The sequence below is a fragment of the Coffea arabica genome, chromosome 8e, assembly GCF_036785885.1.
Source record: "Coffea arabica cultivar ET-39 chromosome 8e, Coffea Arabica ET-39 HiFi, whole genome shotgun sequence".
Classification (NCBI taxonomy): domain Eukaryota; kingdom Viridiplantae; phylum Streptophyta; class Magnoliopsida; order Gentianales; family Rubiaceae; genus Coffea; species Coffea arabica.
Genome location: NC_092324.1, coordinates 51,798,144 through 51,824,009, shown reverse-complemented (window position 1 = coordinate 51,824,009; position 25,866 = coordinate 51,798,144). Strand labels below are relative to the sequence as shown.

The 25,866-nt window shown below is 37.9% G+C and overlaps 4 protein-coding genes across 5 annotated transcripts; 2 read left to right on the top strand and 2 right to left on the bottom strand.

The window, feature by feature from the left end:
• The first annotated feature begins 601 nt into the window (after positions 1 to 601).
• Positions 602 to 9,586, top strand: LOC113703015 (ABC transporter C family member 10-like). Its single transcript, XM_027224223.2, has 11 exons — positions 602 to 2,877; positions 3,128 to 3,448; positions 3,539 to 3,625; positions 3,808 to 4,386; positions 4,461 to 4,625; positions 5,093 to 5,387; positions 7,645 to 7,859; positions 7,949 to 8,254; positions 8,657 to 8,720; positions 8,798 to 9,037; positions 9,113 to 9,586. The coding sequence occupies exons 1-11, from the start codon at positions 826 to 828 to the stop codon at positions 9,232 to 9,234; spliced, it is 4,446 nt and encodes a 1,481-aa protein (XP_027080024.1). The 5' UTR covers positions 602 to 825; the 3' UTR covers positions 9,235 to 9,586.
• Positions 9,587 to 10,033: 447 nt separating this feature from the next.
• Positions 10,034 to 12,049, top strand: LOC113703922 (6-phosphogluconate dehydrogenase, decarboxylating 3, chloroplastic-like). Its single transcript, XM_027225445.2, has one exon. The coding sequence runs from the start codon at positions 10,368 to 10,370 to the stop codon at positions 11,835 to 11,837; it is 1,470 nt and encodes a 489-aa protein (XP_027081246.1). The 5' UTR covers positions 10,034 to 10,367; the 3' UTR covers positions 11,838 to 12,049.
• Positions 12,050 to 14,129: 2,080 nt separating this feature from the next.
• On the bottom strand, positions 14,130 to 16,120 carry LOC113703661 (uncharacterized). Its single transcript, XM_027225100.2, has one exon. The coding sequence runs from the start codon at positions 15,093 to 15,095 to the stop codon at positions 14,217 to 14,219; it is 879 nt and encodes a 292-aa protein (XP_027080901.1). The 5' UTR covers positions 15,096 to 16,120; the 3' UTR covers positions 14,130 to 14,216.
• Positions 16,121 to 16,272: 152 nt separating this feature from the next.
• Positions 16,273 to 21,826, bottom strand: LOC113703660 (BTB/POZ domain-containing protein POB1). Of its 2 annotated transcripts, none has more exons than XM_027225098.2 (6): positions 21,231 to 21,826; positions 18,798 to 18,917; positions 18,341 to 18,462; positions 18,177 to 18,240; positions 17,650 to 17,929; positions 16,273 to 17,393 (listed from the first exon to the last, which is right to left on the bottom strand). In XM_027225098.2, exons 1-6 carry the CDS (start codon positions 21,511 to 21,513, stop codon positions 16,580 to 16,582), a joined length of 1,683 nt encoding a protein of 560 aa, XP_027080899.1. In that variant the 5' UTR covers positions 21,514 to 21,826; the 3' UTR covers positions 16,273 to 16,579. The 2 variants fall into 2 exon arrangements, with proteins under 2 accessions (XP_027080899.1, XP_027080898.1); XM_027225097.2 differs by having other exon boundaries at positions 18,771 to 18,917; positions 21,231 to 21,823.
• Positions 21,827 to 25,866: the final 4,040 nt, after the last annotated feature.

The following is a 25,866-nucleotide window of genomic DNA, read 5'->3' as shown; positions in this document are numbered from 1 at the left end:
GGGTTATCGTTAGCCATCTAGCTCTTTTCTTTTCCTTTTCCTTGCTGAAAAGTTAACCATGTAAAGGCTAAAGAAGGAAAAGTAACAAAAAACCAGGTGATGGTAACATGTGTAAATCAATTTTCGCGAAGCATGTATTATCAGTTCAGCCTACGACATGGGTCTTATTCATTCACGTATTAGTTGAAATTTTGACGTCCCATGTCCGAATACCAGTAACATCAAGTTCAAAATCAATCAACAGTTAGCCTTAGCCAGGCCGAAGTGACTTGGAATGCCATCATCCACGTAATCCTTAAAAGTTTTTAAAAGAATCTACATCAAAATTTGATCTTGTGGTGCGCCCACCTAAGTTCCATGGAGGAATTTTGATGAGAAAATGAACTGGGGGTGGAAGAAGATAGCCGGAGGCATATGCATAGGGGAGTGAGCCCACCATTGCGTTTTCTTCTTGGGTCCGATTCCTTACCGAGCAAATCTCATTGGACTATGGATTCCCTGTGATAATCATTGGCTTGAGAATAATTCTTTATAGGGAATCCATGACTACGACAGATAACAAACACTAACTAGGACCTAGACTGGTAGCTGAAGAAGCAATAGATTTGCATGAAGTTGAAGTTGAGTACTAGTGCTATACTCTTCATTTTTAGACGACGTCTTTTCTTGGTGAACAAGTATAATATCTGCTACTCAACATCTTGTTTTCTAGCTTAAAATATTATGCATTCAAGCTTTCTGTTATGCTTACCTGTCTTCTTGAGCATGGAGCAAGTTCTGTTTGAAATTTAGTGGGTTGATTGCAGCAACAGGCCCAGGTGCAAAATGGATTTCTGGATAGTTCTCTGTGGAAAAAATGAATGCCAAAAAAACAATTTTGAAAGTGGTTGTAGCTCTGGAATTATGGCAATCACGGATCCATCTTCGTGTGCCAATCATATTTTGGTCATTTCTGCTAATATCTTCCTCTCATTCATTCTTATATTCGCCTTCTTTCGGGGGAATTCATCCAGGAGGGTTGTAGCTGATTCAGGGTTGCAAGGGCGACAGTTCATTTCTCTCCTGTCATTTTCTTGCCTTTTTGTCAATGCAGGCATAGCTTGTATTTACATCGGTTTGGGGACGTGGATGATTGGCAAGAAGTTGAGCAGTAATCAAAGTCTTTCACCTCTTCATTCTTGGCTTGTACTTCTATTCCAGGGCTTCACATGGCTGTTGCTCTCTGTATTCGTGCTGAGCAAGAAGAGCCAATATCGTGCTCCTTTTATTTCAGTGGTGAAACTTTGCTTTTTTACTGCTTTTCTAGCTGGATTCCTCTGCATTCTGTCCCTAATGCAATTAATAGTCGATAAACTGGTATCTCTCAAAGGGGTGCTAGACGTGTTACGGTTTCCTGGAGCGCTTCTGCTTCTCTTCTGTGCTGTTCACGTGAAAAAGCATTCAGAAATTGGCAAAGATACAAGCGTTGAAGCTTACTATGAACCTCCGAGAGGAGAAGAAGCTGGTTTCAGGATAACTCAATTTGCCGAAGCCGGAATTCTACATAAAATGTCGTTTTCCTGGTTAGATCCGTTACTGAAGAAGGGTAAAGAGAAGACTCTTGAGGATGAGGACGTTCCTCTATTAAGGCCACAGGATAGGGCCGAAACATGTTACTCATTGTTTAAGGATCAACTGAATAAACATGAAAGAAACAAAATTTGTGATCAGTCTTCTATTCTGAGGTCACTAGTCTACTGCCAAAGGAAAGCTATTGTGATTTCTGGGCTTTTCGCGCTGGTCAAGATAGTAACCTTGTCCAGTGGCCCTGTTTTTCTGTATGCTTTCATTGATCTTTCTGAAGGCAAAGAAGTTTTCAAGTATGAAGGTTATGCACTGACTGCAGGCCTTTTTCTGGCAAAATGCTTAGAATCACTAGCAGAGAGACAGTGGTTCTTTTGGACTAGGTTGATTGGCCTTCAAGTACAGTCTTCGCTAACTGCAGCAATCTTCAAGAAGCAATTCCGTCTTTCAAATGCTGCTAAACATATTCATTCCTCAGGCGAGATTATGAATTACGTCACTGTGGATGCCCACAAAATTGGGGAACTCCCATATTACTTCCATCAGATATGGACAACAGGCCTTCAGATAGGTATGGCATTGGTTATCATGTTCTATGCTATAGGACAAGCTACCTTTCCGGCTTTAGTGGTAATTGTATTAAGCATGCTGGGGAATTCCCCGGTGGCTAAATTGCAGCACAAGTATCTGCATCAGCTTATGGTTGCACAAGACAGAATGCTGAAGGCTATAACAGAAGCACTTGCACATATGAAAGTTCTAAAATTTTATGCTTGGGAAACACACTTCAAGGATATAATTGGCTTGCTAAGGAAAGAAGAATGGAAATGCTTAGTAAAAGTTCAGGCACAGAAAGGATATTATATGCTGCTATTTTGGTCAACTCCAATCATAGTATCTGCAGTTACTTTCTGGTCTTGCTACTTGCTCAATATTCCTCTGACTACCAGTAGTGCTTTCACCTTTCTTGCCACCATTCGCATAGTTCAGGAGCCCATAAGGTCAATTCCAGATGTTCTCGGAGTTTTCATTGAAGCAAAGGTTTCATTTTCTCGGATTGCAAAATTTCTTGTAGCACCTGAGTTGCAGAGCAGCCCTATTCATCACTGTCCACAGGGATTTGAAATTGAGCATTCCATACTCATTAATGCTAAGAGAATTTCATGGGACATTGATTCTTTAAATCCATCCCTAGTATATATCAATCTTTTGGTTAAACCAGGTCAAAAGGTAGCTATATGTGGAGAAGTCGGTTCAGGTAAATCAACTCTCTTGGCTGCAATTCTTGGAGAAGTTCCATGTATTGATGGCAGGGTAAGTAGAAATTCACTCTTTCCTTCTTTAGGTTCATCTGAAATTTCTCTTATTGTTAACATTTGTCCTGACTAAGTGGCCTTAATTGGCATGAACTCAAGCATTTTGAAGAATTTCTAGAGAGTATTTAGATGAAAATATAACAGAAGAATTTCAACAAAACTATTGCAAGTATATATGTGTTTTGCACTGAATAAATGGTAGATACTTGAAAAATATCTAAAAGATAGTAGCATCCTTTCATTTTCAGGTCGAAGTGCATGGAAAAGTTGCATATGTCTCTCAGGTTGCATGGATTCAAACCGGGACTATCCAACAAAATATTCTCTTTGGATCCACCATGGATCAACATAAATACCAAGATGTACTTAAACAGTCTTGTTTACTTAAAGACCTCGACATGCTTCCTTTTGGTGACAAAACAGTTATAGGAGAGCGAGGCGTCAATCTCAGTGGTGGGCAGAAGCAACGTGTTCAGCTTGCTCGTGCACTGTATCAAGAAGCAGACATATATCTGTTGGATGATCCATTCAGCGCTGTTGATGCACATACAGCGAGCACTTTATTCAATGTGAAGTTACAGTTTTTATTTCTTCTGTCACTGACATTTAAGCTCCTGTTTGAATATTTTCTCAAAAAAAGTAAATGTTCATTATGCCAGGAATATGTCATAGGAGCTTTGTTCAAGAAGACAGTGCTACTAGTGACTCATCAAGTTGATTTCCTTCCAGTATTTGACTCTATATTGGTCAGTAATGCTCTATCATTTTTAATTTTCTTCATCGCCACTTGGTTTTGCTTCTTCTCAATTCTGCAAGAAGTATATAAGAAATGAGATGGATCTCAATATGACAGACAACACCACCATATAAAAAACTGCATATATTAGTCAACTTATTCATATGTCATCTCTCTATTTAATGTTGCCAGTTGATGTCTAAAGGAAAAATCCTAAAAGAAGCTACCTATAGCAAGTTGCTGGATTCCAGTCAAGAATTTCGCAATCTTGTTCATGCGCACAGCGAAGCTGCTATGAGTGCAGGACATAGTTCTCAGAAAAGACAGAAAACTTCTCAAGATGTTATCCAGCAGATCCATTCTGGGGAGCAACTAGCAGCACCTCTGTGGGAGCAGTTGATCAAAGAAGAAGAACGAGAAATTGGATATAATGGTCTTAAGCCATACATACAATACCTAAGTCAAAGCAATGGTTTCTTTTACCTGTCCTTGGGCGTTTTATCCCACCTTGTGTATATAATTGGCCAGTTAATTCAAAACCTTTGGTTAGCTACTAATATACAAGATTCTAGTCTTAGCGAGTTGAAACTATTATCCATATACTCGTTTATAGGGTGTGGCATGGCACTGTCCTTGCTATTAAGGTCTTGTGTAATTGTCCTTTTAGGTCTTAGGGCATCAACAACAATTTATTCCAAGCTCATGGACTCCCATTTTCGTGCACCAATGTCTTTTTATGATTCAACACCACTGGGAAGAATACTCAGTAGGGTAAGCATTACAGAGGAAGTACATTAACAACAATTTTTAAAATATCTACCCTCATTGCAAGGTCTTCCCTGCAGGTATCTTCTGATCTCAGTGTTGTGGACCTTGATCTGTCACCGAGATTCAGTATGGCTTTTGCTTCGACAATGACCACATATTTCAGCTTAGGCATACTGGCATTTCTTACCTGGCCAATCTTGTTTGTCATCATTCCTACAGTGTGTGTAACCATACTCATACAGGTAAAAGGTCAACCCTCGTAATTTTGTTTATCCCTATGCAAGAACTTTCCGTCTCAGATGGTGAAAGCACTCTCACCAAATCTTTCCAGAAGCTGTTAACTGTTTTCAATGATTCTAATGCCTATCATGAACTACTTCATATTATAACTAGTTACCTCACAGTCTTAACAAAAGGATCAGAAGGATAGTCAGTTCTGGCGCTAGCACTTGACTAGGATAGTAAGTTTAGTTTAAAAACTGAGACTTGAAGTCCTTTCTGCAACTTGGATGATGCAACATTCGTATTAAAATATCATAAGGCTATGGCCAAAAATTACTTCCAAAATACCCAATCCAGATGATCATGTAATAAATCAAACAGTATACACCAAAATGATGCACTGTAATTAGTAAATACTACCAGCACAATATACTCTCCCAGTCTTGTACAATAAGAATATAATACTTTGTTCTTCTGTTCAACACAGATATACTACTATTCTTCTGTAAAAGAGTTAATCAGGATACATGGCACAACCAAATCTTCAGTTGCTAGCTATCTCTCAGAATCGATAGTTGGAGCTATGACTATTAGAGCTTTCGGAGAGGAAGATCGTTTCTTCTTGGATAGTCTGAAGCTTATTGACAGAAATCAAAGTTCCTTCTTTCATAGCTTTTCTGCAAATGAGTGGCTGATGCAACGACTGGAATTGCTGTGTGCCATCATTCTGTCCTCCTCAGCGCTTGCCTTGACTTCATTGCCCCTTGGAGCTTCTGAATCTGGTCAGAAACTTGCACACACAGACACACACACGTATTGACACACACACTGACGCACAGTCTTATATTATGACTAGTAATAAGTCACGTGTCTTATATTATGAGTAGTAATAAGTCACATGTTTTGCACTTGATTATAGGATCATAAAATAGGAATAATTTTTTTAAACACTGTCGGTATATAACTGACAGGTTTAGATCATGTCATATAATATTAATTTAAATTTGAGATTCAAATCATGTATACATGGCATACATTCATAATTGTCAGTGTAAAAAAATCACTACACTATCAGTGTATAAAAAGTTAATTCAAAATATAATATCACTTATATATATAAATATTTTTGTGAAATTCTATTGGTAACATCATAATTTAATATTTTCATATTTTTCATCTTTTGAATCAATTATTCTCAAAAATGTTATTTTAAACTAGAAGACGCCGGAGATATCATTTATTTGTTAAGATTTATTTGAAAATATTATTTGCAATTATGGATCTAACATTTTGGGAAATTATTTTTTAAAAATCTATTTTAAGCTTTTGAGATGTTTTACTAAAGTTATCATATACTTTATAATCTTATCATACTTAAACCATAATATTAAAATTTTTATACACAAAATAGTATTCTTAGATAAAAATATATATATATATATCTCAAGTATGGGAGCAGCAAATAGAACTTAGAAATACTTATAAAGTAAAGGCTTAAACTATAATTTTAAAATCTAGAGGAAAATTAGTGTCAATATGTAGAATTAAAGTAAAGGTTTAAACTATAATATAAAATGTAGCGGGGCATTGGAGTCAATGTATTTGCTCATTCTATTTTTATTATTTCAGGTGATAATTTTAGAAACCTCCGCTAAGGTTTTTTGATAATTTCACTGGCCTCTTCTGTAGTTTGTAAAATTATACTAACTTCTCCTAGATTAAGGTTTTGGAAACAAAACAATCCAAATCAGAAAAAAAAAGTATCATTAAAAAGTACATTAAGAAGAGAGATGAAACTTTTATTCCATAAATATCCCTTATATGTATGTATATAAGTTGTATTAGTAAAAAAAATAAAAATAATTAAAAGTTGAAAACAATTAGCATACAAATTCTACTACTTTAAAAAGTTCATATTCAACGCATTAGACAACATAAATAAGTAACTATACTAATGATCACAAGATTCAGCAAAACAGACCAATCATGTCTCTTAACATGCAGCTTGCTATGATTCTTGTGATTTTGAATAGAAAAATTTTGAATTTTTATTTTTCTTCTCCTTCACTTTCACGAAATTACTCTACAACTATTGCAGTTTTACGAGTTGCAGAGAAAATTTTCTTGTGAACAGCTTTTTTTGGCCCGTGCTTTTTAGCCCTTTTCCTCATATTGTATATAACTAATTTTTGGTTATTGTTAAGTTATATCAATCACAAAACGGGATCATTTGATATATTAATTGGCGTTATTTTGTAATTATAAGTTACTATGCATCATTAAAGAATTTTCAATAATTATTTTTGTTAATTCATTACTAACAGTTAATTAGTGCTATAATTATTTAATCATCAAATATTAGTTTCTAATAAGACATAATGTCTCAGGGTATATGAGTGATCTCTTCTCGTGTAATGTATAATTTTGCCAGGGAAGGTAAGTATAATTTTGCAAATCTAAGAGAAGGCTAGTGAAATTGTCAAAAACCTCGGAGGAGGGTTCTGAAATTATCCCTTATTTCAGGACACTTGTTATGCTTTTTTTTCACCACCAGTATCCCTTCACCATATTTCCTAAATCTGATTTAATTCGTTTTTCAAATAGTCATGTCAAAATCATGAATACAAGACTCCTCTGAATAATGGGATGCAAATAGACAAATTAGATTAGAGTGTTTTATTTTGTATTTATTATCATCATAATTCAAATTGAAGTAAATTTACAATTTTTCACTATTATAACAATACAATAAATCTAATAATTAGGGAGAAAGGTATGTTAGGCATAATAGAAAACTAACACCAGATCCTACTTATTACTAGCCTTTCAATATTCCTGCACTTGTATAATCATAATTTATATTTTCCAAACCTTCAATTAAATGTGCAAAGGACCAGATGAACCACTCCTTTCATTCTCAGAATTTCTGCACAGTCTTTTCAACCCTTCTTCTGTAATCCTCCCTGGTAGCTCAATGTATAACATTGACGCAGTAATCTTCTTTTACTGTGTACTTACTTCTTGATGTTATAAATGCAGGATATATTGGCATGGCTCTATCATATGCTCTTTCACTCAATTTATACCTTGCCAGTTCCGTCCAAACCCAATGCATGCTAGAAAATTCAATTGTCTCAGTAGAAAGGCTGGAACAATACATGCACATCCCCAGTGAAGCTCCAGAAGTAATAGAAAGCAATAGACCACCTCCCAATTGGCCTTATATTGGTAAGGTGGACATACAAGATCTGAAGGTAAAGTTCAAAATGAGATAACTGAGTATTAAGTCTCCAAATATATTATTGTTTCACTAGTTAAATAACTGTTTTCAACAAAACTTCAGGTAAGGTATGGGCCGAATGCTCCACTGGTTCTGAAAGGCATCACCTGTACGTTTGAAGGAGGGCACAAAGTTGGAATAGTTGGCAGGACAGGCAGCGGGAAATCAACACTCATCAGTGCCTTATTTCGCCTGGTAGAGCCTGCAGATGGAGCAATTCTCATAGATGACCAGGACATTTCAACCTTTGGGGTTCATGATCTTAGGTCACATTTGGCGATCATTCCTCAAGATCCAACTTTGTTTGGTGGGTCGGTCAGATACAATCTGGATCCCTTATCAGAACATAACGATCAAGAAATTTGGGAGGTCAGATTGCTATATAGCAACGAGAATGATTTTTGACATTCCAAGTAAAAATCAAGTAGGATTCTCCAGAGCTAGCACTTTTAATCAGCATAAAATTAAAAATGACAAAACAAGAATAAATTGGGACAGGAATACTGTTGTCATCCTATTGCTTTGAACGGAAAATGACTGCTGCACACAAGCAGAATAGCAGAAATCTAGTTTGGGGTTAATTGTCCTTTTCTGGTACCAAATGTTTGTCCTTTTCAGGTTCACTCTTGGATTAGATTATTAAATTGACAAGCAAGTCTTTTTTTCGTACATTAAGTGAGGGCTTGCACTGAAGTCAGTTAGACAGTAGACCACTCATGCAGTATTTATTGGTCTTACAAGCTAACATGAAAGGCATTGAACAATATGCAGGTTCTCAGAAAATGCCAGCTTGGAGATGTTGTTGAGAAGAAAGAAGGGGGCTTAGATTCATTTGGTAAGACTTGTAAATTAATGTAGTGTATGTTTAATGCGGAAGAATCAGATGATTTAAGGAATTTTCCATGACTTCAGTTACACAAGATGGATCAAATTGGAGCATGGGACAACGACAACTATTCTGTTTGGGACGAGCATTGCTGAAGAGAAGGAAGATACTAGTTCTTGACGAAGCCACGGCATCAATTGATAATGCAACAGATTCCCTCATCCAGAAGACGATACGAAGCGAATTCTCAGACTGCACTGTGATTACTGTGGCTCACAGGATCCCAACAGTGATGGATTGCACAATGGTTCTTGCATTAAGGGATGGTGAGTCTCAAAAACTTATCCAACATATATTAATCCTTTTTAGAGCAAAATTGAAGCTTTCAAAACAACTTTCAGGAAATGTGGTGGAGTATGATGAGCCCATGAAGCTGATAACCGAAGAAAATTCGCTTTTTGGTCAGCTTGTGAAAGAATACTGGTTACGCTCTGAGCACGCTAAACCAGTAGGAAGAAACTGACGAGTAACTGGTCCGGCGGTTGCATAAACTCGATGATACTTATCACTTTTTCTTTTTTCTTTTTTCTTTTTTCTTTTTTTTTTTAAAGTGATAATTACTTATCACTTTTTCTTGAAAACGATTTGTCGAGCCAACAGTTGTATTTTTCCGAAACAGAAACGGGAAAAGTAGATAAAGAGCTACGTACCCTTTGCTTTCCGCCAAAGTAGAGAGCCAAAATATCCACAGGGTGCTATTGATACGAGAAGAGAAGAGGCAAGTGATATTTTAAAAGTTTTAAATGTGTAAAATTATATTAGGAAAAATATTATGGAAGATTTCTAATATATTTTGGATAGATTATTATTTGAAATGTTATTTAGAATAATTACTGTAGCATTTTTTATGATATTTATGATGTACGTGAGATAAAAATATAATTAAAAATATAAAAAAAAAATTAAAAAATATATTTATGATACAAGTAAAATATTATTTCGAATAATTTCATATCCAAACAAACCGATTGTTTTCCCTTAAAAACATTTTGCTTTGAAACCGATTGGGAATTAGAATTGCTTTGACTGACTCTTGAAGGACTAAAATGGCACATACAAAAAAATATTGGGAACTAAATGTTTTTGTCAAACCAAACTTTAAAGACTTGACACGTGGAAAACGAAAACGTGGAAAAGTTGTATTCTCCCACCGTGCATGTACCGTTTGCAGACTTGACACGAAAAGCCATGCTTGGGCCCTGCTATATCCGGGTATATAATATATATATATATAAACCATTTTACCACCAGCTATTTTCCACTTTGGCAGCTAAATTAATTATAACCAAAATCAAAACGACGCCGTTTACCAGACTAGTAATCATCGTCCAACTGGACGCCCATTCGTTGGTTGTTCCAGTCGCTACCTCTTCACTTCCTCGACGAGTCCGTCCAGTCCACCAACCACCCCATCTGTAGCAGTAGCAGGAGCAGCCCCCCTCGCGACCCCCATTTCTCCCCATGCTACTATAATATATATTATTCCACCCACCTACCCCTTTTGCTCTTCGTCCTTCGGCCAATCTCCATTTCCCAAACTCTCGTAATCTTTAGCACAAACTCCCCACCAAATTTATCTGGTTTCAAGTTTCAATCATGGCAACGGCTGATGCCCTCTCGCGTATAGGCCTAGCTGGGCTAGCCGTTATGGGGCAGAACTTAGCTCTAAACATTGCCGAAAAAGGCTTCCCAATCTCCGTCTACAATCGAACCACTTCCAAGGTCGACGAGACAGTAGATCGAGCCGATCGAGAAGGCCACCTTCCTCTCTTCGGCCAGTACAATCCCAAAGATTTTGTACTCTCCATTCAGAGACCTAGATCTGTCATCATCTTAGTCAAAGCCGGCGCCCCCGTTGACCAGACCATCGCTGGCTTGTCCCAGTACATGGAGCCCGGCGACACCATTATTGACGGCGGCAACGAGTGGTACGAGAATACTGAGCGGAGGATTTCTGATGCTTCTTCAAAAGGGCTTCTTTATCTTGGCATGGGCGTCTCCGGCGGGGAAGATGGTGCCCGACACGGTCCTTCGCTCATGCCGGGTGGGTCCCACCGAGCCTACCTGAATATTAAGGATATTCTTGAAAAGGTTGCGGCCCAGGTGGAAGATGGCCCTTGTGTTACTTATATTGGGGAAGGGGGTTCGGGGAATTTCGTGAAGATGATCCATAATGGGATTGAATATGGTGATATGCAGCTGATTTCTGAAGCTTACGATGTATTGAAAAATGCTGGTGGACTCAGTAATTCCGAGTTGGCTGATATTTTTGCCGACTGGAATAGGGGTGAGCTGGAGAGCTTCTTGATTGAGATAACTGCTGATATTTTTCAGGTGAAGGATTTTGAGAGCGGACATGGGGAGTTGGTGGATAAGATTTTGGATAAAACTGGGATGAAAGGAACCGGAAAATGGACGGTTCAGCAGGCGGCCGAGTTGTCGATTGCTGCTCCTACCATTGCAGCTTCACTTGATAGTAGATATTTGAGTGGGTTGAAAGATGAAAGGGAGGCTGCCGCGGAGATTTTTAAGGGGCAAGGGTTCAAGGAGGAGATTAATAATGTAGGAGTTGTGGATAAGAAGAGGCTGATTGATGATGTCAGGCAGGCGTTGTATGCATCCAAGATTTGTAGTTATGCGCAAGGGATGAACTTGTTGAGGGCCAAGAGTGTGGAGAAAGGGTGGAATTTGAATTTGGGCGAGTTGGCGAGGATTTGGAAAGGAGGGTGTATAATAAGGGCTGTGTTCTTGGATAGGATTAAGAAGGCCTATCAGAGGAATCCGGCCTTGGCGAATTTGTTGGTCGACCCTGAGTTTGCTAGGGAGATGGTGCAGAGGCAGGCAGCTTGGAGGAGAGTGGTGGGGCTTGCTATTCAGAAGGGGATTAGTGTTCCTGGAATGTCCGCTAGTTTGCAGTATTTTGATACTTATAGGCGTGCAAGGCTTCCTGCAAACCTTGTTCAGGCTCAGAGGGATTATTTCGGGGCGCATACGTACGAGAGGATTGATCGTCCTGGATCATATCATACTGAGTGGTCAAAGCTTGCTCGAGGGGCAACAGTGTAATGCTAGGCATGATTTGAAGCTGAGGTTGCATTTTGGTACACTTAGCTTATTGCAATTGTTATAAGTTGGGTTTTTTTTGGGGCATCTATTTGAATTTGAGTTGTATCTCTCAATGAGGATATACTTGCTTAGGCAGGGAAGTGTTTGAAGTTGAGCCTTTGCATTGCTTTTTTTTGCAGTTAATAATAGGTCCTTGCCTCTTAAGTACTGAAGTTCGTATCTGATATTGTTATTGTCTTAGTGACATTCGAAGTTTTTTTTTTTTTTTTTTTTTTTTGAGCAACAAAAGATTTTTATTGATGATAAGCAATGACAATTACACAGGGGAATCCCTAACTACATAGAAAGAACAAGTAACTCTACACAGACTACAAAAATCTAGCAAAACTGATCTACTGAGAGTCCCCATTCTAGTGCCAATTCACAATTCTGCTTGGATTGTGGAATCTTTCACAAGTTTTGACAACATTCTGCACCGTATCAATGATGGAATTCATGATACCAGTAGCAGTAGTATAATTAGCTTGCAGTTGAAAGGATAAGACTTTCTTTTGCGCCTTACAGTGGTAATACTTGGCTTCTGCTGGCTTGCTTTCCTTTTCGTCATGTAGTAGTGCAAGTAGGCTTATACTTGTAGAAAGTAGTGAAACTGCTGGCGTTAACTTTGGTTGGAAATGTAATGGTAATCCCTTCTTGGTTTTTTGGCTAAAGATCAAGTTAGTTCATTCCTTAATATCTTGCGTAGTCCAGGTCTAATTTGTTGGATCTTCGCCTTGTGGCTGAAGATTAGGTAAATTTCATTCCTTTAGCTGCGTGTCTTTATAGGTTCGAAAACTGAATGCAATTACAGAAGAACTTTTCTATTAATTAGCTGTTATATCACATTTTAGGATCATCAATACTGCAGTTCCCCTTAAAAGTACGAAAATAATGCAAGCATTTTAGTTGGCATTTGGTGGAGTCTGCATTCCAAACATATGACCACTCCAGATGCAGCCTAAACTTGTCTGGGATATTCCACTCATAATAGACGTGTTTTTGCTGGTAGTCATTTTGTCTATACATTGGACTGCATTTGTCGATGTTAGGTAGGTATTAACAGTCTGATGTGTATGTTCAATAAACATATCAAACTTGATTTTGCATTTTTTTTTTTTAAAATAAACTTTTATCCTTTTCATTGTTTGGCCAAACATGAGTGGTTCTGATATTTTCTAATAAGGTTTGCCTACTGCTGTATATTCTAGTGTGTGGGATGCCTAAGCTAGTTTATTAGGATCCATCCCAAGTTTATGATTTCAGATGTTGATAAACCTTGGTTGAACAAGATTTCCTGTAAAATTAGAGCGAAGATGGCCCCATGCAGGTGCTACCTACATCCTGCTTTTGTGTGCATGTTTGTGTTTGTGTGGGCAGGGTTTGTGTGTATCATATATGTGAGAGACAGAGAGAGAGAGAGAGTGCGTGTGTGTGTGTGTGTGTGTTCCCTGCTATATTCAGAGGCATTTTGTTCAATGGAACATTGGGATGCATTAATAGTAGCTCCCCTTTTTCTGATCTCACTCTAGTATAAGAGGATAATTAAGACAAAACATGGAAGCAAATCTACCTTTCTAACCTTTAGGAGAGAGTAGACCCTATGAAATGCTGAAGGCTCTTGGCATCTTCTCTGGCTGCCCCCCTTTTTTTGAAAGCCAAGAACTGGACTGAGAAACTTATTTGAAAAAGCAAGGAAATAGTGGTAAAAGCTTTTATTTTCCTGCAGGATCATTTTAGTTGTAATTGTTGATGCGTGAAGGGCTTTCTCATTGTACTGATGACTACTGAATGGCATCTGAATTGAGCTTCCCTTGCCCCCTTTCTTTTGGTTTTCGATAGCTCATGACATCGTCTAACCAATTTCAGTGGGATAGTCAATATTGAATTAAAGGTGAGAAATGGACAGTGTCTGACGATAGCTTGTTACGATAAACTCAATCCTTGATTCCAAGGGGACAAAGATTATGGCTTAATAAACGTGAGCTTTAGGGCTATTGAGTTATTTGATCATTTGCTGCTTGTAAGGACGTCCCTCGGTTAAGTTTCATGCTTCACAAATATGTATTTTACGTCTGTTTTCTTCAGTTTTACCGTTCCCAGGCTCTTGTATCCAGAACCTCACAGCCGCCTTCTATCTTTCTCCCCTTGCTTATTTCCTCGATTAAATTTTTATCTACCAAAATTGAAAGTGGTTTGCATATATTTATATATATATATACGCGCGCGCGCACACGGATCAGCCTTGACAGAAAGTGAGAAGAATGACGGATGATTCACGACCCAAGCATATACAGTCATAGAAAGTAAGAATGCTTTGAACAATTGAGGAAGACAGTAAGGCTACGGACGACCTGAGTTTTCAAGGACGGGATGAGTTCTGGTTATTGATGCGCGAGGCATTTTGCTGCTGTCAACCCAAAACGTCTGTAAGAACTCACCTTCATCTGCTTCTCTTTCCATTTCTCGAGTCCTCTTAACAGTTAAAACTATTAAAACTAATCCCAGGATGAATCCCACCGAGACCAGGAACACAAATCCAAGCACAAATCCTATCACCCAAAATTTCCATACCTGTGGCCGCTTCTTGAATCTAGTAACTAGCGAGAAATGTCCTTGACTTCTACTCTGGCATAGATTCGGCGAGCTCATTTTGCTGAGGAATACATTCCCACCGGCACCAAAGGTAGCGCACTCAGCCCTTGGATTAGTGCCACCAGGTGATTCCGGATCCTGAAATTGAATTAAAATAGGCTTCCCCATGGGGTTAAGATCGAGCTTCCTGAGGCTTGTGCTGCTCAAATTTGAGGCATCATAAACCAAAAAACCAACGACCGAAGTTAGTAGGGTGTAACCTGATGTATTATAGTAGTAAGTCGACAGATTGCCTAGATCATGATAGACAATTAGCAGTCTCCTCACATAGGGCACTGGCAGAGTTCTTGATGGGATGGCGAAATTGCTGAAATTAGCACCCAATCTCCACAATGTTCGGCTTCTAAGACGGACTACAGAAACCTTCATCCCTGCTAGATTGGGTGGAAGACTGGCATTGTATAGTGCACCGGTGTGAGATCTCCCATGAAACAAAGTACTAAAAGCATGGTCATGAAGTATAGCATCCAAAGATTCACCTAGACTCTCATTGAAGCTGTATACCAGAGAGAAGTAGAGGTAGAGAAACAACCAGATGAGATAATAACTCCTGCCGGTCAGTCCCATCTAGTAGAGTCTGAAAGTGCTGCCTATCATTGCAGGACTTGGAGGAGTTGGCAATACGATCTCTTAAGCTTCAGTGCACTTATAGATTCTGCATTTTAGGAATGATTATCCAGTTTTTTCTTTCCTCTACTTGCCAGCGTTGGTGAACTTTTTCGATTTTTTTTTGGCATTGTGGTACAGGATTTAGCCTATGTTTGGATGGACGGCTTCAAGGAAAAAGTAGTACCTTTTTTTTCCCTTGTTTGTGACCCAAAAAAATCAAGAAAAACATCTCCCCCAAGGGCTTGGAGTAAACGGATTGAGTGAGTTATCTGTCCCTTCTTTCCGTTCTCTCTCTCAACTCCCAAAGTAGTAGGCCTATGGTTTAAGTCGATGAGCTGGCATAGAAGAGGAACCGTTAAGGTTTACTGAGGATTTGTCATTACGCAAGGCTATTTATGGTCTTTCTGCCTCCTACTAGATTTGATTGGTTTTGACTTTGTGCAAAGTCATGCCTATTCTGGGTCCCCTTCAGGAGAAAAATTAACTTGATGCGAGGCTAAATTGTATTATTGATTTTCCTCCATCCGGTCGTGCAATCATATTGCTGCTGGTAGAGTAGTTATCATTTTGCTCCATAGAATGCGGGGCTTCACGCATGCTGGAACAGCTTTGCTTTGTTTTTCTTCGTTGTGTCTAGATTCTTGAAGAGGAAAATCAGCACTGAATGGTGGAATAAAACTTTTGCCGGCAATAATGATCATGCTTGTCAGGAATGATTTTCAACGCAGCATCTCCTGATCCAATGTCAAGCAAAATCGGATACATTAACATAACATTTGACATATAAATTGATTATACACAGAAGTTCTCCTTTTTCCTTGCCAAGACCAAAGCTACTCCTGCACCCCAGGGTTCGGAACTCGGTACAAAAAATACGTCACCAATCTTTACTACTCCGTGATCTTTTCTGTTTACTTGCACTCCAGTGGATAGGGGGGTAATGAGAGGGCGAGGGTTTCAAAAAGTCGCCCTTTTCTTATCTAATATGTCATACGGCACAAACAAAAATATAGGAGCCCTAAACGACATGTAAAAGCCTCTCACCCTAGATTATTAATACTCTTACCCAAGAGCCCAGATCGAATTCAGGTTCACCTAAAATCAAAGCATTTAATTTACCCTAACAAGATCAACATTGACGCTAAGCGAAGAACCATTCGGTTTTTCTTTTTTTTTTGGGTGGGGGTACAAGAACCATTACAAAGATTCGGAAATTTAATTACATAGGTAACATCTGGCACGCACTTAACAACCCCAATCGTCCAGAAGAACTCATCATTCAACAACCTCAGTTATCACGGAGAGACTTGCCTCCACTCACATGTATGTAGTATTAAGCCTGCACAGATTAATTGTATTCTGCTCTAACTGCCATCTAGAGATTAGTAATGCTACTATTATGTGTATTAAACAAGGCTCTTCGCAAGCATATCACTCAGAAGTCACTGCTTGATTGTGAGCTCAGCCCTGAGGTGAAGAATTCCATTGATGAAATATGGACTATCATCGGCCACAAATGCCGTCCAAGGAACGCCAAACAGGTTCCTGTAACCAACAGCCTTCCCTCCAGTAAAAGTGTAGTTTCCTTTATACTTGCTGGTATACTCCTCGGTAGGCTTTGACCTTGATGCGAACTCATAATCAACTGCAAAAGATACTGAACCCTTCTCCTGCATACCCAAGAACAGTCCAAAGCAATGGAAGGAACTCTGCTGGTCCATGTTGCAATGGGCAGATAAGAAAAACCCCTGCCCGCCCAAATGGAAAGCCTGGGAATAAATTCGACCAGCAGGAAAGAGATTTGCACACTCCTCCCGCTTCAGATCGAGGTAAACAATGCATTGCTGACGAGGTAATTCAAACTCCACCACCTTAACCGGTCGGTACTTGTATGCTCTCTCCACAAAACGTCGGTAAGAGGCATTAGACTCTTCTGCCACAAGGGAGCGCTGCCGGTATGGTGCTTCAGCCTTGAAAAAAAGAGCATCAAGTACAACATTTGAAGCAAGTTCACGATCAAAATCATTGCATGTGAGGACTTTTTTCAGCTTTCTGCAGGTCATGTATGGAAAACGGATTAACCGAGCAAGGCGTGCGCCTAGTATATCTCGTCTCTCTTCCAACTTGGGATAATGGATACGGGCCCACTTGAGGACAAAATCATAAACAGCATCCTCTGAAGCAACCTGAAGATCATCACTAGATAAAACTGCCTCAACTCCAGCTAGAGGTAAATTCAGTACGTCATCCTGGAACCTAATAAGCAATGTGGGGGCAAACCATATTAGCCATGCACATTGGCATATCTTTAAGAAAGGCATCAAGATTTTAACTCAGAAAAGACGGCCCACCAAGAAAGTAAAAGCTTAAGCTCATAAGGACTTTAGTACAGTTTATATTTGCTTCTCCTATCATGAATCCTTCCATAAGTTCACCAACTATTGATAATTAATACAACAAGACACCATTGAAAAACCAATGAAAAAGTCATGATTTTCAAAGAATATATTACTTGGTAATGTCCTTGTAACGTGCAGCAAGGAACTGTTTTGCAGCATCTGTCAGCGGCTGAACTGCATCGCCCATTAAAACACTTGAAGGAAGATCCAAATAAAGTAGGGCTGACTCACAAGTCATGGGCAAGTTACGCAATAACCGACTACAGTATCTCATGCACGAGGCAACCTCATACTTGTCAGCAGCCATTAGCACATCTAATAAAGCAGAGGGCATTGTTGTTGATAAACTATTGCTATACATAAAATTGAGGAGGTCCATGAGGGCAGCTTCTTCTGCTCACAAAAGTAGGAGGGTTAAACAAATTTAAGTTCATAGTGTGCATTTCATTTGAATGGAAAAGAATGTCTACTGCAAAGTGTTTAAATGACCAGTCAACAGACACAGGCTGTTAACCATAAAGATTGTGTAAGTCAAGCTTTTCTTTTCCTGGTTCGATGAAAACACATCATGCTAATTTTCTAGCTTAAAGCAGCACACTGGCACTAAAGGTAACTAACATCCGAATGTTTCTTTAATTACCAGAGGCATGAATGCGAAGAGTTACTTGTCGTTGCTCTGACTCCCTCATACCATTTGAGAATAACTACAAGACATGCAATATAAGGAACTCAGTGCAAATTAAAAAGAAAGGAGAAAAGAGACACAATATAGAAAGCTAATGCACAAACATAACAAGTCCTGACCTTATAGAAAAAAGGACTCTTAGCTGCCAAAATTGGAGAACTGATGTGTATGGTCCTAACGTGAAGGACAGTAGAGCAGTCCATATTTGTGGATGAGTCATTGTTCTCAGTGGATCCATCACCTACAAGAGTAATTTAGTTAGTAACATGTGACTCATCGGCAGCCATCCATATAACCAAACAAGAACATAACTATGCTCTTACTAGACAGATTCAATCAGGACAACAAAATAATTTTAGCTGTCTATATTTCGTGGCATTACAATAATATCACATAAAAAAGAAATTTACAAGTAAAACTGAAATACTACATGTATAACTACAACACCTTGTTGACTTGTCAGATCTTGAGAATTCAGGTATCTATAAGACCAGAAAAACCAAAACTTAAAAAAAAAATAAATCTACATAAATAATGTGAGGAGAGTACCAAGTTGAATAGATGACATTCCAATACCAGTGGATTCCTCAACCATAGCTATGGCTTCCTCATCTTGGTTTTCGTATGCAAGAATATCATCCGTATCTGGCATATTGCAACTCAAAACCTGCTCCTCTCGTTGCATAATCTCTGCGGCTATTGATAAGAATAACATGCATCCAAAACATAAACATCCACAGTAAAGACCAAATTTAAAAAAATAAAGCTGCAAAAAAAGAAAGTTAACCCACCGGTTTCAGACACATAACGAAATTACCATGCCAAATCTTTTCAGTTTTTCTAGAAAGCATCAATCAATGCATCCACATATGTTTTAGAGTAGCCACCACTTCCCTAGCCCCTCAACAAGAACCCATTTTCTTCATAAAATGTTTTTACTCCAAATAGAAAAACCTAATGTAGCACATGTTTCTGATCCATCACTAACTAACAACACAAGAATAGAAAATGGAACATCCCAGAGTGGGAAGACAAGCAAAAAGGTCAAATGGAGGGAAACTTTACTAGAGGGTGGCACACCTCAGACAAGTTCAAAGACATCACAGAGAATAATATGAAAGTAGAATAGGCACAAAATGGAAAAGTTGGTGATGCACAAGACAAAATGCAAAAGAGTGAAGAGAAGGCAAATACCAGTCCAAAAATTTTCGACACCAGTTGAGAAATCTAATCTATACTAATAATTTATTTTTCATGGAGAAGCTTATGTTACAACTTATTTTTCAAGCATAATCCTGGAAGGCAGAGTAATTAGGCTGGAAACAGTTTTCAAGTCTGGGTAAACATGATACATCTCTATTTGAAGGAGAATGGCAAACAAAAATAAAGGTGTGTAAAGTTGCAAAATGATACATTCGAAGCACATGTTAAAAAGTCCAAATCCAGAGCAGTGAGAATCCATATGCATATGAATGATCTGTCAAGTTCAATAGTTTAGTTTTGTGACATTTCAAAATTACATAGTAGAAACCCAGAAAAACTCCAGGATGTAAACTGCATATGCATCCATGTGGCATGTATGCACACACTTACATGCCACAAGCAGAAGGGCAATATATTTAGGTGGGAAAAATGAACTGGCAAAAGACTAATGCAAATGCAAGGAAGATGTTACGGAATTGCCCATACTGGAAAATCAAGGATGCTCAAAACTTTGGACACTGGGCAGAGAATACGTAGAGTTATATGCTGCAGATAGTGTATTATATTGCGAGACAACCGTAGAATAAAGTAGGGGTTTTCCATGTAGCTCTACATGTCAAACTACATGCAATGATCTACCAAGATGCTTATTTGGAGCATGTAATTTAAATTGCCAGCCCAACACAGACTGAACTCTTCAGAAGTAAAAAGATAAAAATAAAAGTCTGCGAAGTACATGGAACAAAAGTCACAGAAATTAATGTCTTAAATGCCGACAACAAATCCGTTTTGAATGCATGCACAATATTGCGAATGTTCTCCAATTAATAAAGCATTCATTAATCCTTTCCAAACACAATGTATGTAGGTGGTAGGCTACAGATTGTAGCCCCAATCATCATCGAGATCCATTAACTGGAAAACTTGCTGACATGTGAAGACAGAAATTCTGCCGATACATCCGATTAAGCACCAACAAACAATTCCAGCGCATTAAATAACCGATAAACCTACAATTTCTTCTCATTTTCAACAATTTCCATCCCACCCTCTCCTCACCTCTCAACCTCTTTCTTCTGTCAAATGAATCTACTGCACCACCCTTCAATAACAGAAAATTTCAATTTTGTCAATGAAAGACGGAGAGAAACATCAAGACCAATCACAACAAACTATGCAGCTCCAACCCAGATTCTGCTCTTCAATGCCATGTGATAAGGAGGAAACCCTAAAATTGTGTTATTTCCCTTCATTGTTGCTCTGATAAATCAGCACAGTCTCAAAGCATAGCACGGCCACTATATCACCTAAGCTTCCACTCAAACCAGGAAGCTTTCGTTTCTTCTTTCATTCACCCCATATTACCAAGCCTTTTAACTCAAATTCCACTAAGAAGTCATAACAACCTTCGCCAAGCAACATGATATCATGACCTGGTTCCACGACCAGCTACATACCCAACTAACCACTAATTATAAAGGCAATGCTAATCAAGTCCCAAACAAAAACCAAACTTGATGCATGTAAAGAAATTTTCCACCAGTTCATCCATATTCACCATTCCTCAAACAACTGCAAATTACCCAAATTATATTTAAGAACACGATATCATACTCCTCAAAAAAAAAAAAAAAGGAAATCCAATCTTGGAAAAACAACCACAATTTCACAAAATTCAACACCCAATATTTTCATCAAAGTCAGAACTTGCAAAAACTAAAACTCAAACATAAGTAAACCCATTTCAAAAATTCAAAAACAATTAAAACTTTGTATATCTAACCACATGCACACAATCATAGTTACCATTTTCTTTTCTGATTTCCTCACGGCGGCGTTTCCGGTTGCGAGCCCAATCAGCAATGGTGGTGCATCCATCGGGGTCGGATTTGGAGTCGGGCAAATCCGGTAGAATCTCAACTCGCAAGACCCGGTCGGAGAAATTGCTGTCGTTAAATGCGAAGGCGAAATCCGAGTCGGAACCCGAGCCATGACGAGGCTCAATTGGCCGCTCGGCACCGCCACCAGGTGAAAAATCAGCGTCCATCGTCGAACGTGGGTCAAATAGATCCACGTTCAAACCTTTCATTCACAGAAATAAATACCCGCAAGAAAACAGAAGTGGTGGGCAACGACACAATTAGTACTATCAAATACGCAAATGGGCCGCTGAGATTTATAGAGTGTATCTTAATTAGCAGGAGGAGAAGGGGTAGAGGGGTAAGGGGAGAAGTTGCAGAGGAAAACGTTCCTTTCTCTTTTGACGGTGAAACGCGGAACTTGTGTTGTTGCTGTGTCCTGGGATCGTGAAACGTTTTGATTTTTATGAGTTTAGGTTTTTATGAGTTTGGGTTGGGTTTGGGGTTTTTAAAATGTTTTCTTCCTTTCATCTGTCATTTGTTTGTCGTTCGAGGTTTGGATGAGGTGTCATCTAGAGTCCAGAGAATTTTGGGTATTTTCATTGAAGTTGTTAATTTACTGTTTCCCAAAAAAAAAAGGTTGTTAACTTTTTTAAAACGGATGTAGAAAATATGAGGGCAGCTCTTTGCTCTCCTGAATTTGATATAATCTAATCTTTTTTTCTTCATCTACTGCAAATTTCTCCTCCAAATTCAGGAATTTTGGATTTATTATTGATATCAATTTCAAAAGATAAAAGTAAAGAACGTGTTGAGTTTTTAAACTATCATCGTTATTCACTTTTGGCCTCTAATCTATTTTTTATCTTGAACTAGCTCCTAAATAATTAAAAGTGCATATTTTAAGAGCTTCTGACCATTTTAGACATAAGTCCAGCCATAACTGTAGGGCATTTTTGTCCAACAAAAATTAAAAGCATCGAGGAGGACAGGAGTAGAAATTTTGACACGAGAAACCCTTCATTTTCCTTGAAACTCTTCGTCAAATTTCGCTATAAAACTTTCAAATTCATTGATTTCATACTTGAGAGGGACATAAAAATTCTGATGAAACTTTGGCCAGTTAGGTATGAAATCAATGAATTTATGAATTTTGTAGAAAAATCTGATGGAGAATTCAAGAAAAATGAAAAGTTTTCTCTTTTCAGACTTCTACTCTTACTCTCGATCTTTTTTTTTTATCAAGTTTCCAATGCTTTTGATTAAGGTTGGAGAAAAATGCCATTTGAATCCAACTGAACTTTATGTTTAAAATGATTAGAAGTCCTTAAATTATGCATTTTTAATCGTTCAGAGCCAATCAGAGATTAAAAGGATAACAATAATAGTTTAGAAGCTCTTCACATTTTTCACTCAAAGATAAAAGGAGGAAGTTTGAATTCTTCATACTTCTCTGTTATAATAAGGTCATACTTTGCACAAGTTTCAACACTAGTAAAATTAAACCTCAATGCATCAAAATTGCAAATTTGATACGTCAAGTTCGCAATGCTTCGGAATTTTAAATTTAAAAAGGAAGAATGCGAATTAAGTGATGAATACAAAACAAGTTGGACGCATTTGAGGCGTGCCTAGGAAAAAGCTCATCAGCTGTGCTACTTCATAAGCATTGGAAACTCGAATTTTTCTACCAAAACAAACTCTTACGTTTTTTTAAATATATTTTTTACTTTACGTACATCAAATTACAATAATATATCTTTTTCAATAAAAATTTCAGAAAAAAATAGCGATCCAAACAAGAGTGAACGGTGTTTAATTTCAACGTATCTACGTTTACGCAATACCCTGAAGCTTTATAAATGGCCAAGATGAACGAAACATCTTGGAATTTATGTCAAATTAGTGGGCATGAAAGTGAGTTGAGACTTAGTATTATGTTGAGGAATAAATAGATACCAAGAACAAAACTAATTTCTAGTTGCATGTCCTGACTCTGTATACTATTTTCTTCTGTTGATCATGCTATTTATTCTGCACATTTTCCTTCGCTGTTAGCTACCGTTGCTTCTTTAACTTTTGTTCTCCCTTAAAACCTTCTTATTGTGTTTTCAACACAGCGCAACTCCTTTTCCCTTAATCTTTTTAAATTAAAGCTGCTTTAAATTCTTTCAAGCCGAGCTGTTAGAATTTTCTTCAATAATCAAGGCAAAAATCAACTTTACAGAGGACATTTCAAAAATGAATACTAACAAGTAGTATTACTATTAGAATGATACAGCGTCCAAGTATAAAAAGCCTACTATTCAGCAGCATATGTATCCCCGTAAGGATTGACCCGGACACCCCTGTGTCGACAAAAAAAAAAAAAAAAAGCAGCATATGTATGATGATACATCAATCATCTCTTTTCTGAGGTCGTTTTGCTTTCTCCAGAAATCACTTGGTATTTCGTGGCTTGTTCAGGTATATCTGAAAATTATTTTTGGCAGAAAAGTTGTAGCAATCAAGTCGAGTTTGGAAGCTACTGAAAGAAACATAATGATATTTATAAGCCGTATTGTATTATCTTTCCCCTTCTTCCATCCTACAACAGTTATTGTGCATCCTCTTCTGGAAGTGTCATTTTCGCACGAAACCGACTTTGTTGAAGTGAAGCTACTTTGATTGCGGATTTTGGGGTGGATCAAATTCAACTACAAGAGTCACTTTCGGCCTTTCGATGTGAGGTTATCCTCCCATTAATCTTTCTTTTTGTAGCTTCTTCATCATCATCATCATTCAGGATACATTTATATGAATGAATGAATGTAACGTTTCCATAAATATCTGAATATAGAAACAAAATTAGTAAGACTTTTCTTTTTGATGCAAGGGAGTGTTAATTGATGGTTTTAATCTAATAATTAGTTGTGGAATCCATTTAATCTTCACCACGATGGAGTAGCTTGTGTTGTGGTACATTTGTATGGGCCCAAAGACACTAACTAAAGATCAACACAGCTCGGTGTGCTTTGAGTAGTGGTTTTCCTTGGGCCTGCTGGCAATGCAAAAAGCCCACCACCTCAACTCTAATTTTAGTCTTGGAAAAAGAAAAGAAAATTCACAAAGCTATGCAGTGAAAATTCTTGTTTACAATTAATTAGGGATGACTCTCTTCCACGATCATCCAGACTCGGTAAAGATGGGTTCACTTAAATAGTAGCATTTGGGTAAAACGGATGGTAGGCATCTAACCATATATGATTGAACTTTAACTCGAAAGAAAAAAAATAGGATATAAAACTTGATAAATTTTCTCTCATCTTATTTAAAGAGTACTATGAGGGGACATTCGAAATTCATTTTAATTTTCAACATCTGTTGGTTGACAATACTAGTATTATATAGAAAATTACCAAACTTTTATTGATTATTCTTTCAATGCGTACACCGGATGAGTTAGAAGAATGCTACATAATGTACAAAACTTTTATACTTGCCGACACGTTTAAGGGCTGTTAGTGTATACATTGACATTGCATAACGTATTAACTCAACTTTTATTTCAATTCGCTTTCTTTTTTTTTCCCGTTTTTTATAAATTTGAGCGCGAAGATACATTAAACTTAAACCCTCAAATGCCGCTTTTCATAAAATCTCCAAACTCTGTATGCTCATTTTCTTGCTAAACCTTCTCTAGTCTAAAGGGTTTCCATTTCCTAGGGAACTCCTTTTGTTGCACCTATTAGTTCTTCGGCCTCTGATGTCGCCCGCCACTTGGTGCTGTGTATGCTTGCATTAAGTACACAACTCTTCAAAACTTTAAACTATGATTGATCTTGTGGAAACAAGAAACGACATACCAATCTTAGCGGGAAACATCTCTTACCAGATCTATACCATTCTTTTTTTTAAAAAAATAAAAATAAAAATAAAGAGGAAAGAAGAACTTGGCTTCTTGCTTAATTATTCTTTTCCTCAACTACATCACAATTTCATAAAGAAGCTCATGAATCACATCACTAAAGCAAAAGCCTTTAATACACCATTGGGAATATTGTAATAATGAGCCCGGCATTGAAGTATTGATTCGAGTCTGCTGCTAACGCTTAAGACGAATATGTAGCAGTTGAGAGAAATGACATTAATGAGTGGCATTAGCATTGTGGTATTAGTTCCTCATTCAAGGTACAAGTTTTGTCATCGATCCACAATCTTAAATATTGCCAAATGAGTTGCTCCTCCTATCCTATGTGACAATTTCGTATCTTTGATCTTGTTTCTAGCTTTTTGCCCCCAATGCTTACTATTCACTCATCATTGTTGATTCCAGAGACATGAAGTGCAATCTGATCAACTTCATTGTTGGAGATATGGAGAGAGGATCTCATAATGCAACTCCTCCATGAAATAATCTGTGTTTGTTTATTGCTGAGGTGCCGACATGAGGAATCTAGCAATCCATGACATCAGGATCTTTAAGAAAGAAAGCCATGAAGCTTCCTATTTCTACATCACTTGTTAAATTAATTACAGATATCATGGCGGACGACTAAACTTGGTAGTTGGTAGCATCCTTTTCGAAGTACTCGTATTCTGAA

Bases quoted from the DNA above. Each gene is read 5' to 3' on its own strand.
- LOC113703661 (XM_027225100.2), bottom strand. From the start codon at position 15,095: ATGGGACTGACCGGCAGGAGTTATTATCTCATCTGGTTGTTTCTCTAC.
- LOC113703015 (XM_027224223.2), top strand. From the start codon at position 826: ATGGATTTCTGGATAGTTCTCTGTGGAAAAAATGAATGCCAAAAAAAC. The intron at 3,626-3,807 runs GTCAGTAATGCT...TAATGTTGCCAG, and splicing joins CAGTATTTGACTCTATATTG to TTGATGTCTAAAGGAAAAAT. The intron at 9,038-9,112 runs GTGAGTCTCAAA...AACAACTTTCAG, and splicing joins GGTTCTTGCATTAAGGGATG to GAAATGTGGTGGAGTATGAT.
- LOC113703922 (XM_027225445.2), top strand. From the start codon at position 10,368: ATGGCAACGGCTGATGCCCTCTCGCGTATAGGCCTAGCTGGGCTAGCC.
- LOC113703660 (XM_027225097.2), bottom strand. From the start codon at position 21,513: ATGAAAGGTTTGAACGTGGATCTATTTGACCCACGTTCGACGATGGAC. The intron at 18,241-18,340 runs GTCAGGACTTGT...CATGTCTTGTAG, and splicing joins AGAGTCCTTTTTTCTATAAG to TTATTCTCAAATGGTATGAG. The intron at 17,394-17,649 runs GTAATATATTCT...ATTGCTTATTAG, and splicing joins CGTTACAAGGACATTACCAA to GTTCCAGGATGACGTACTGA.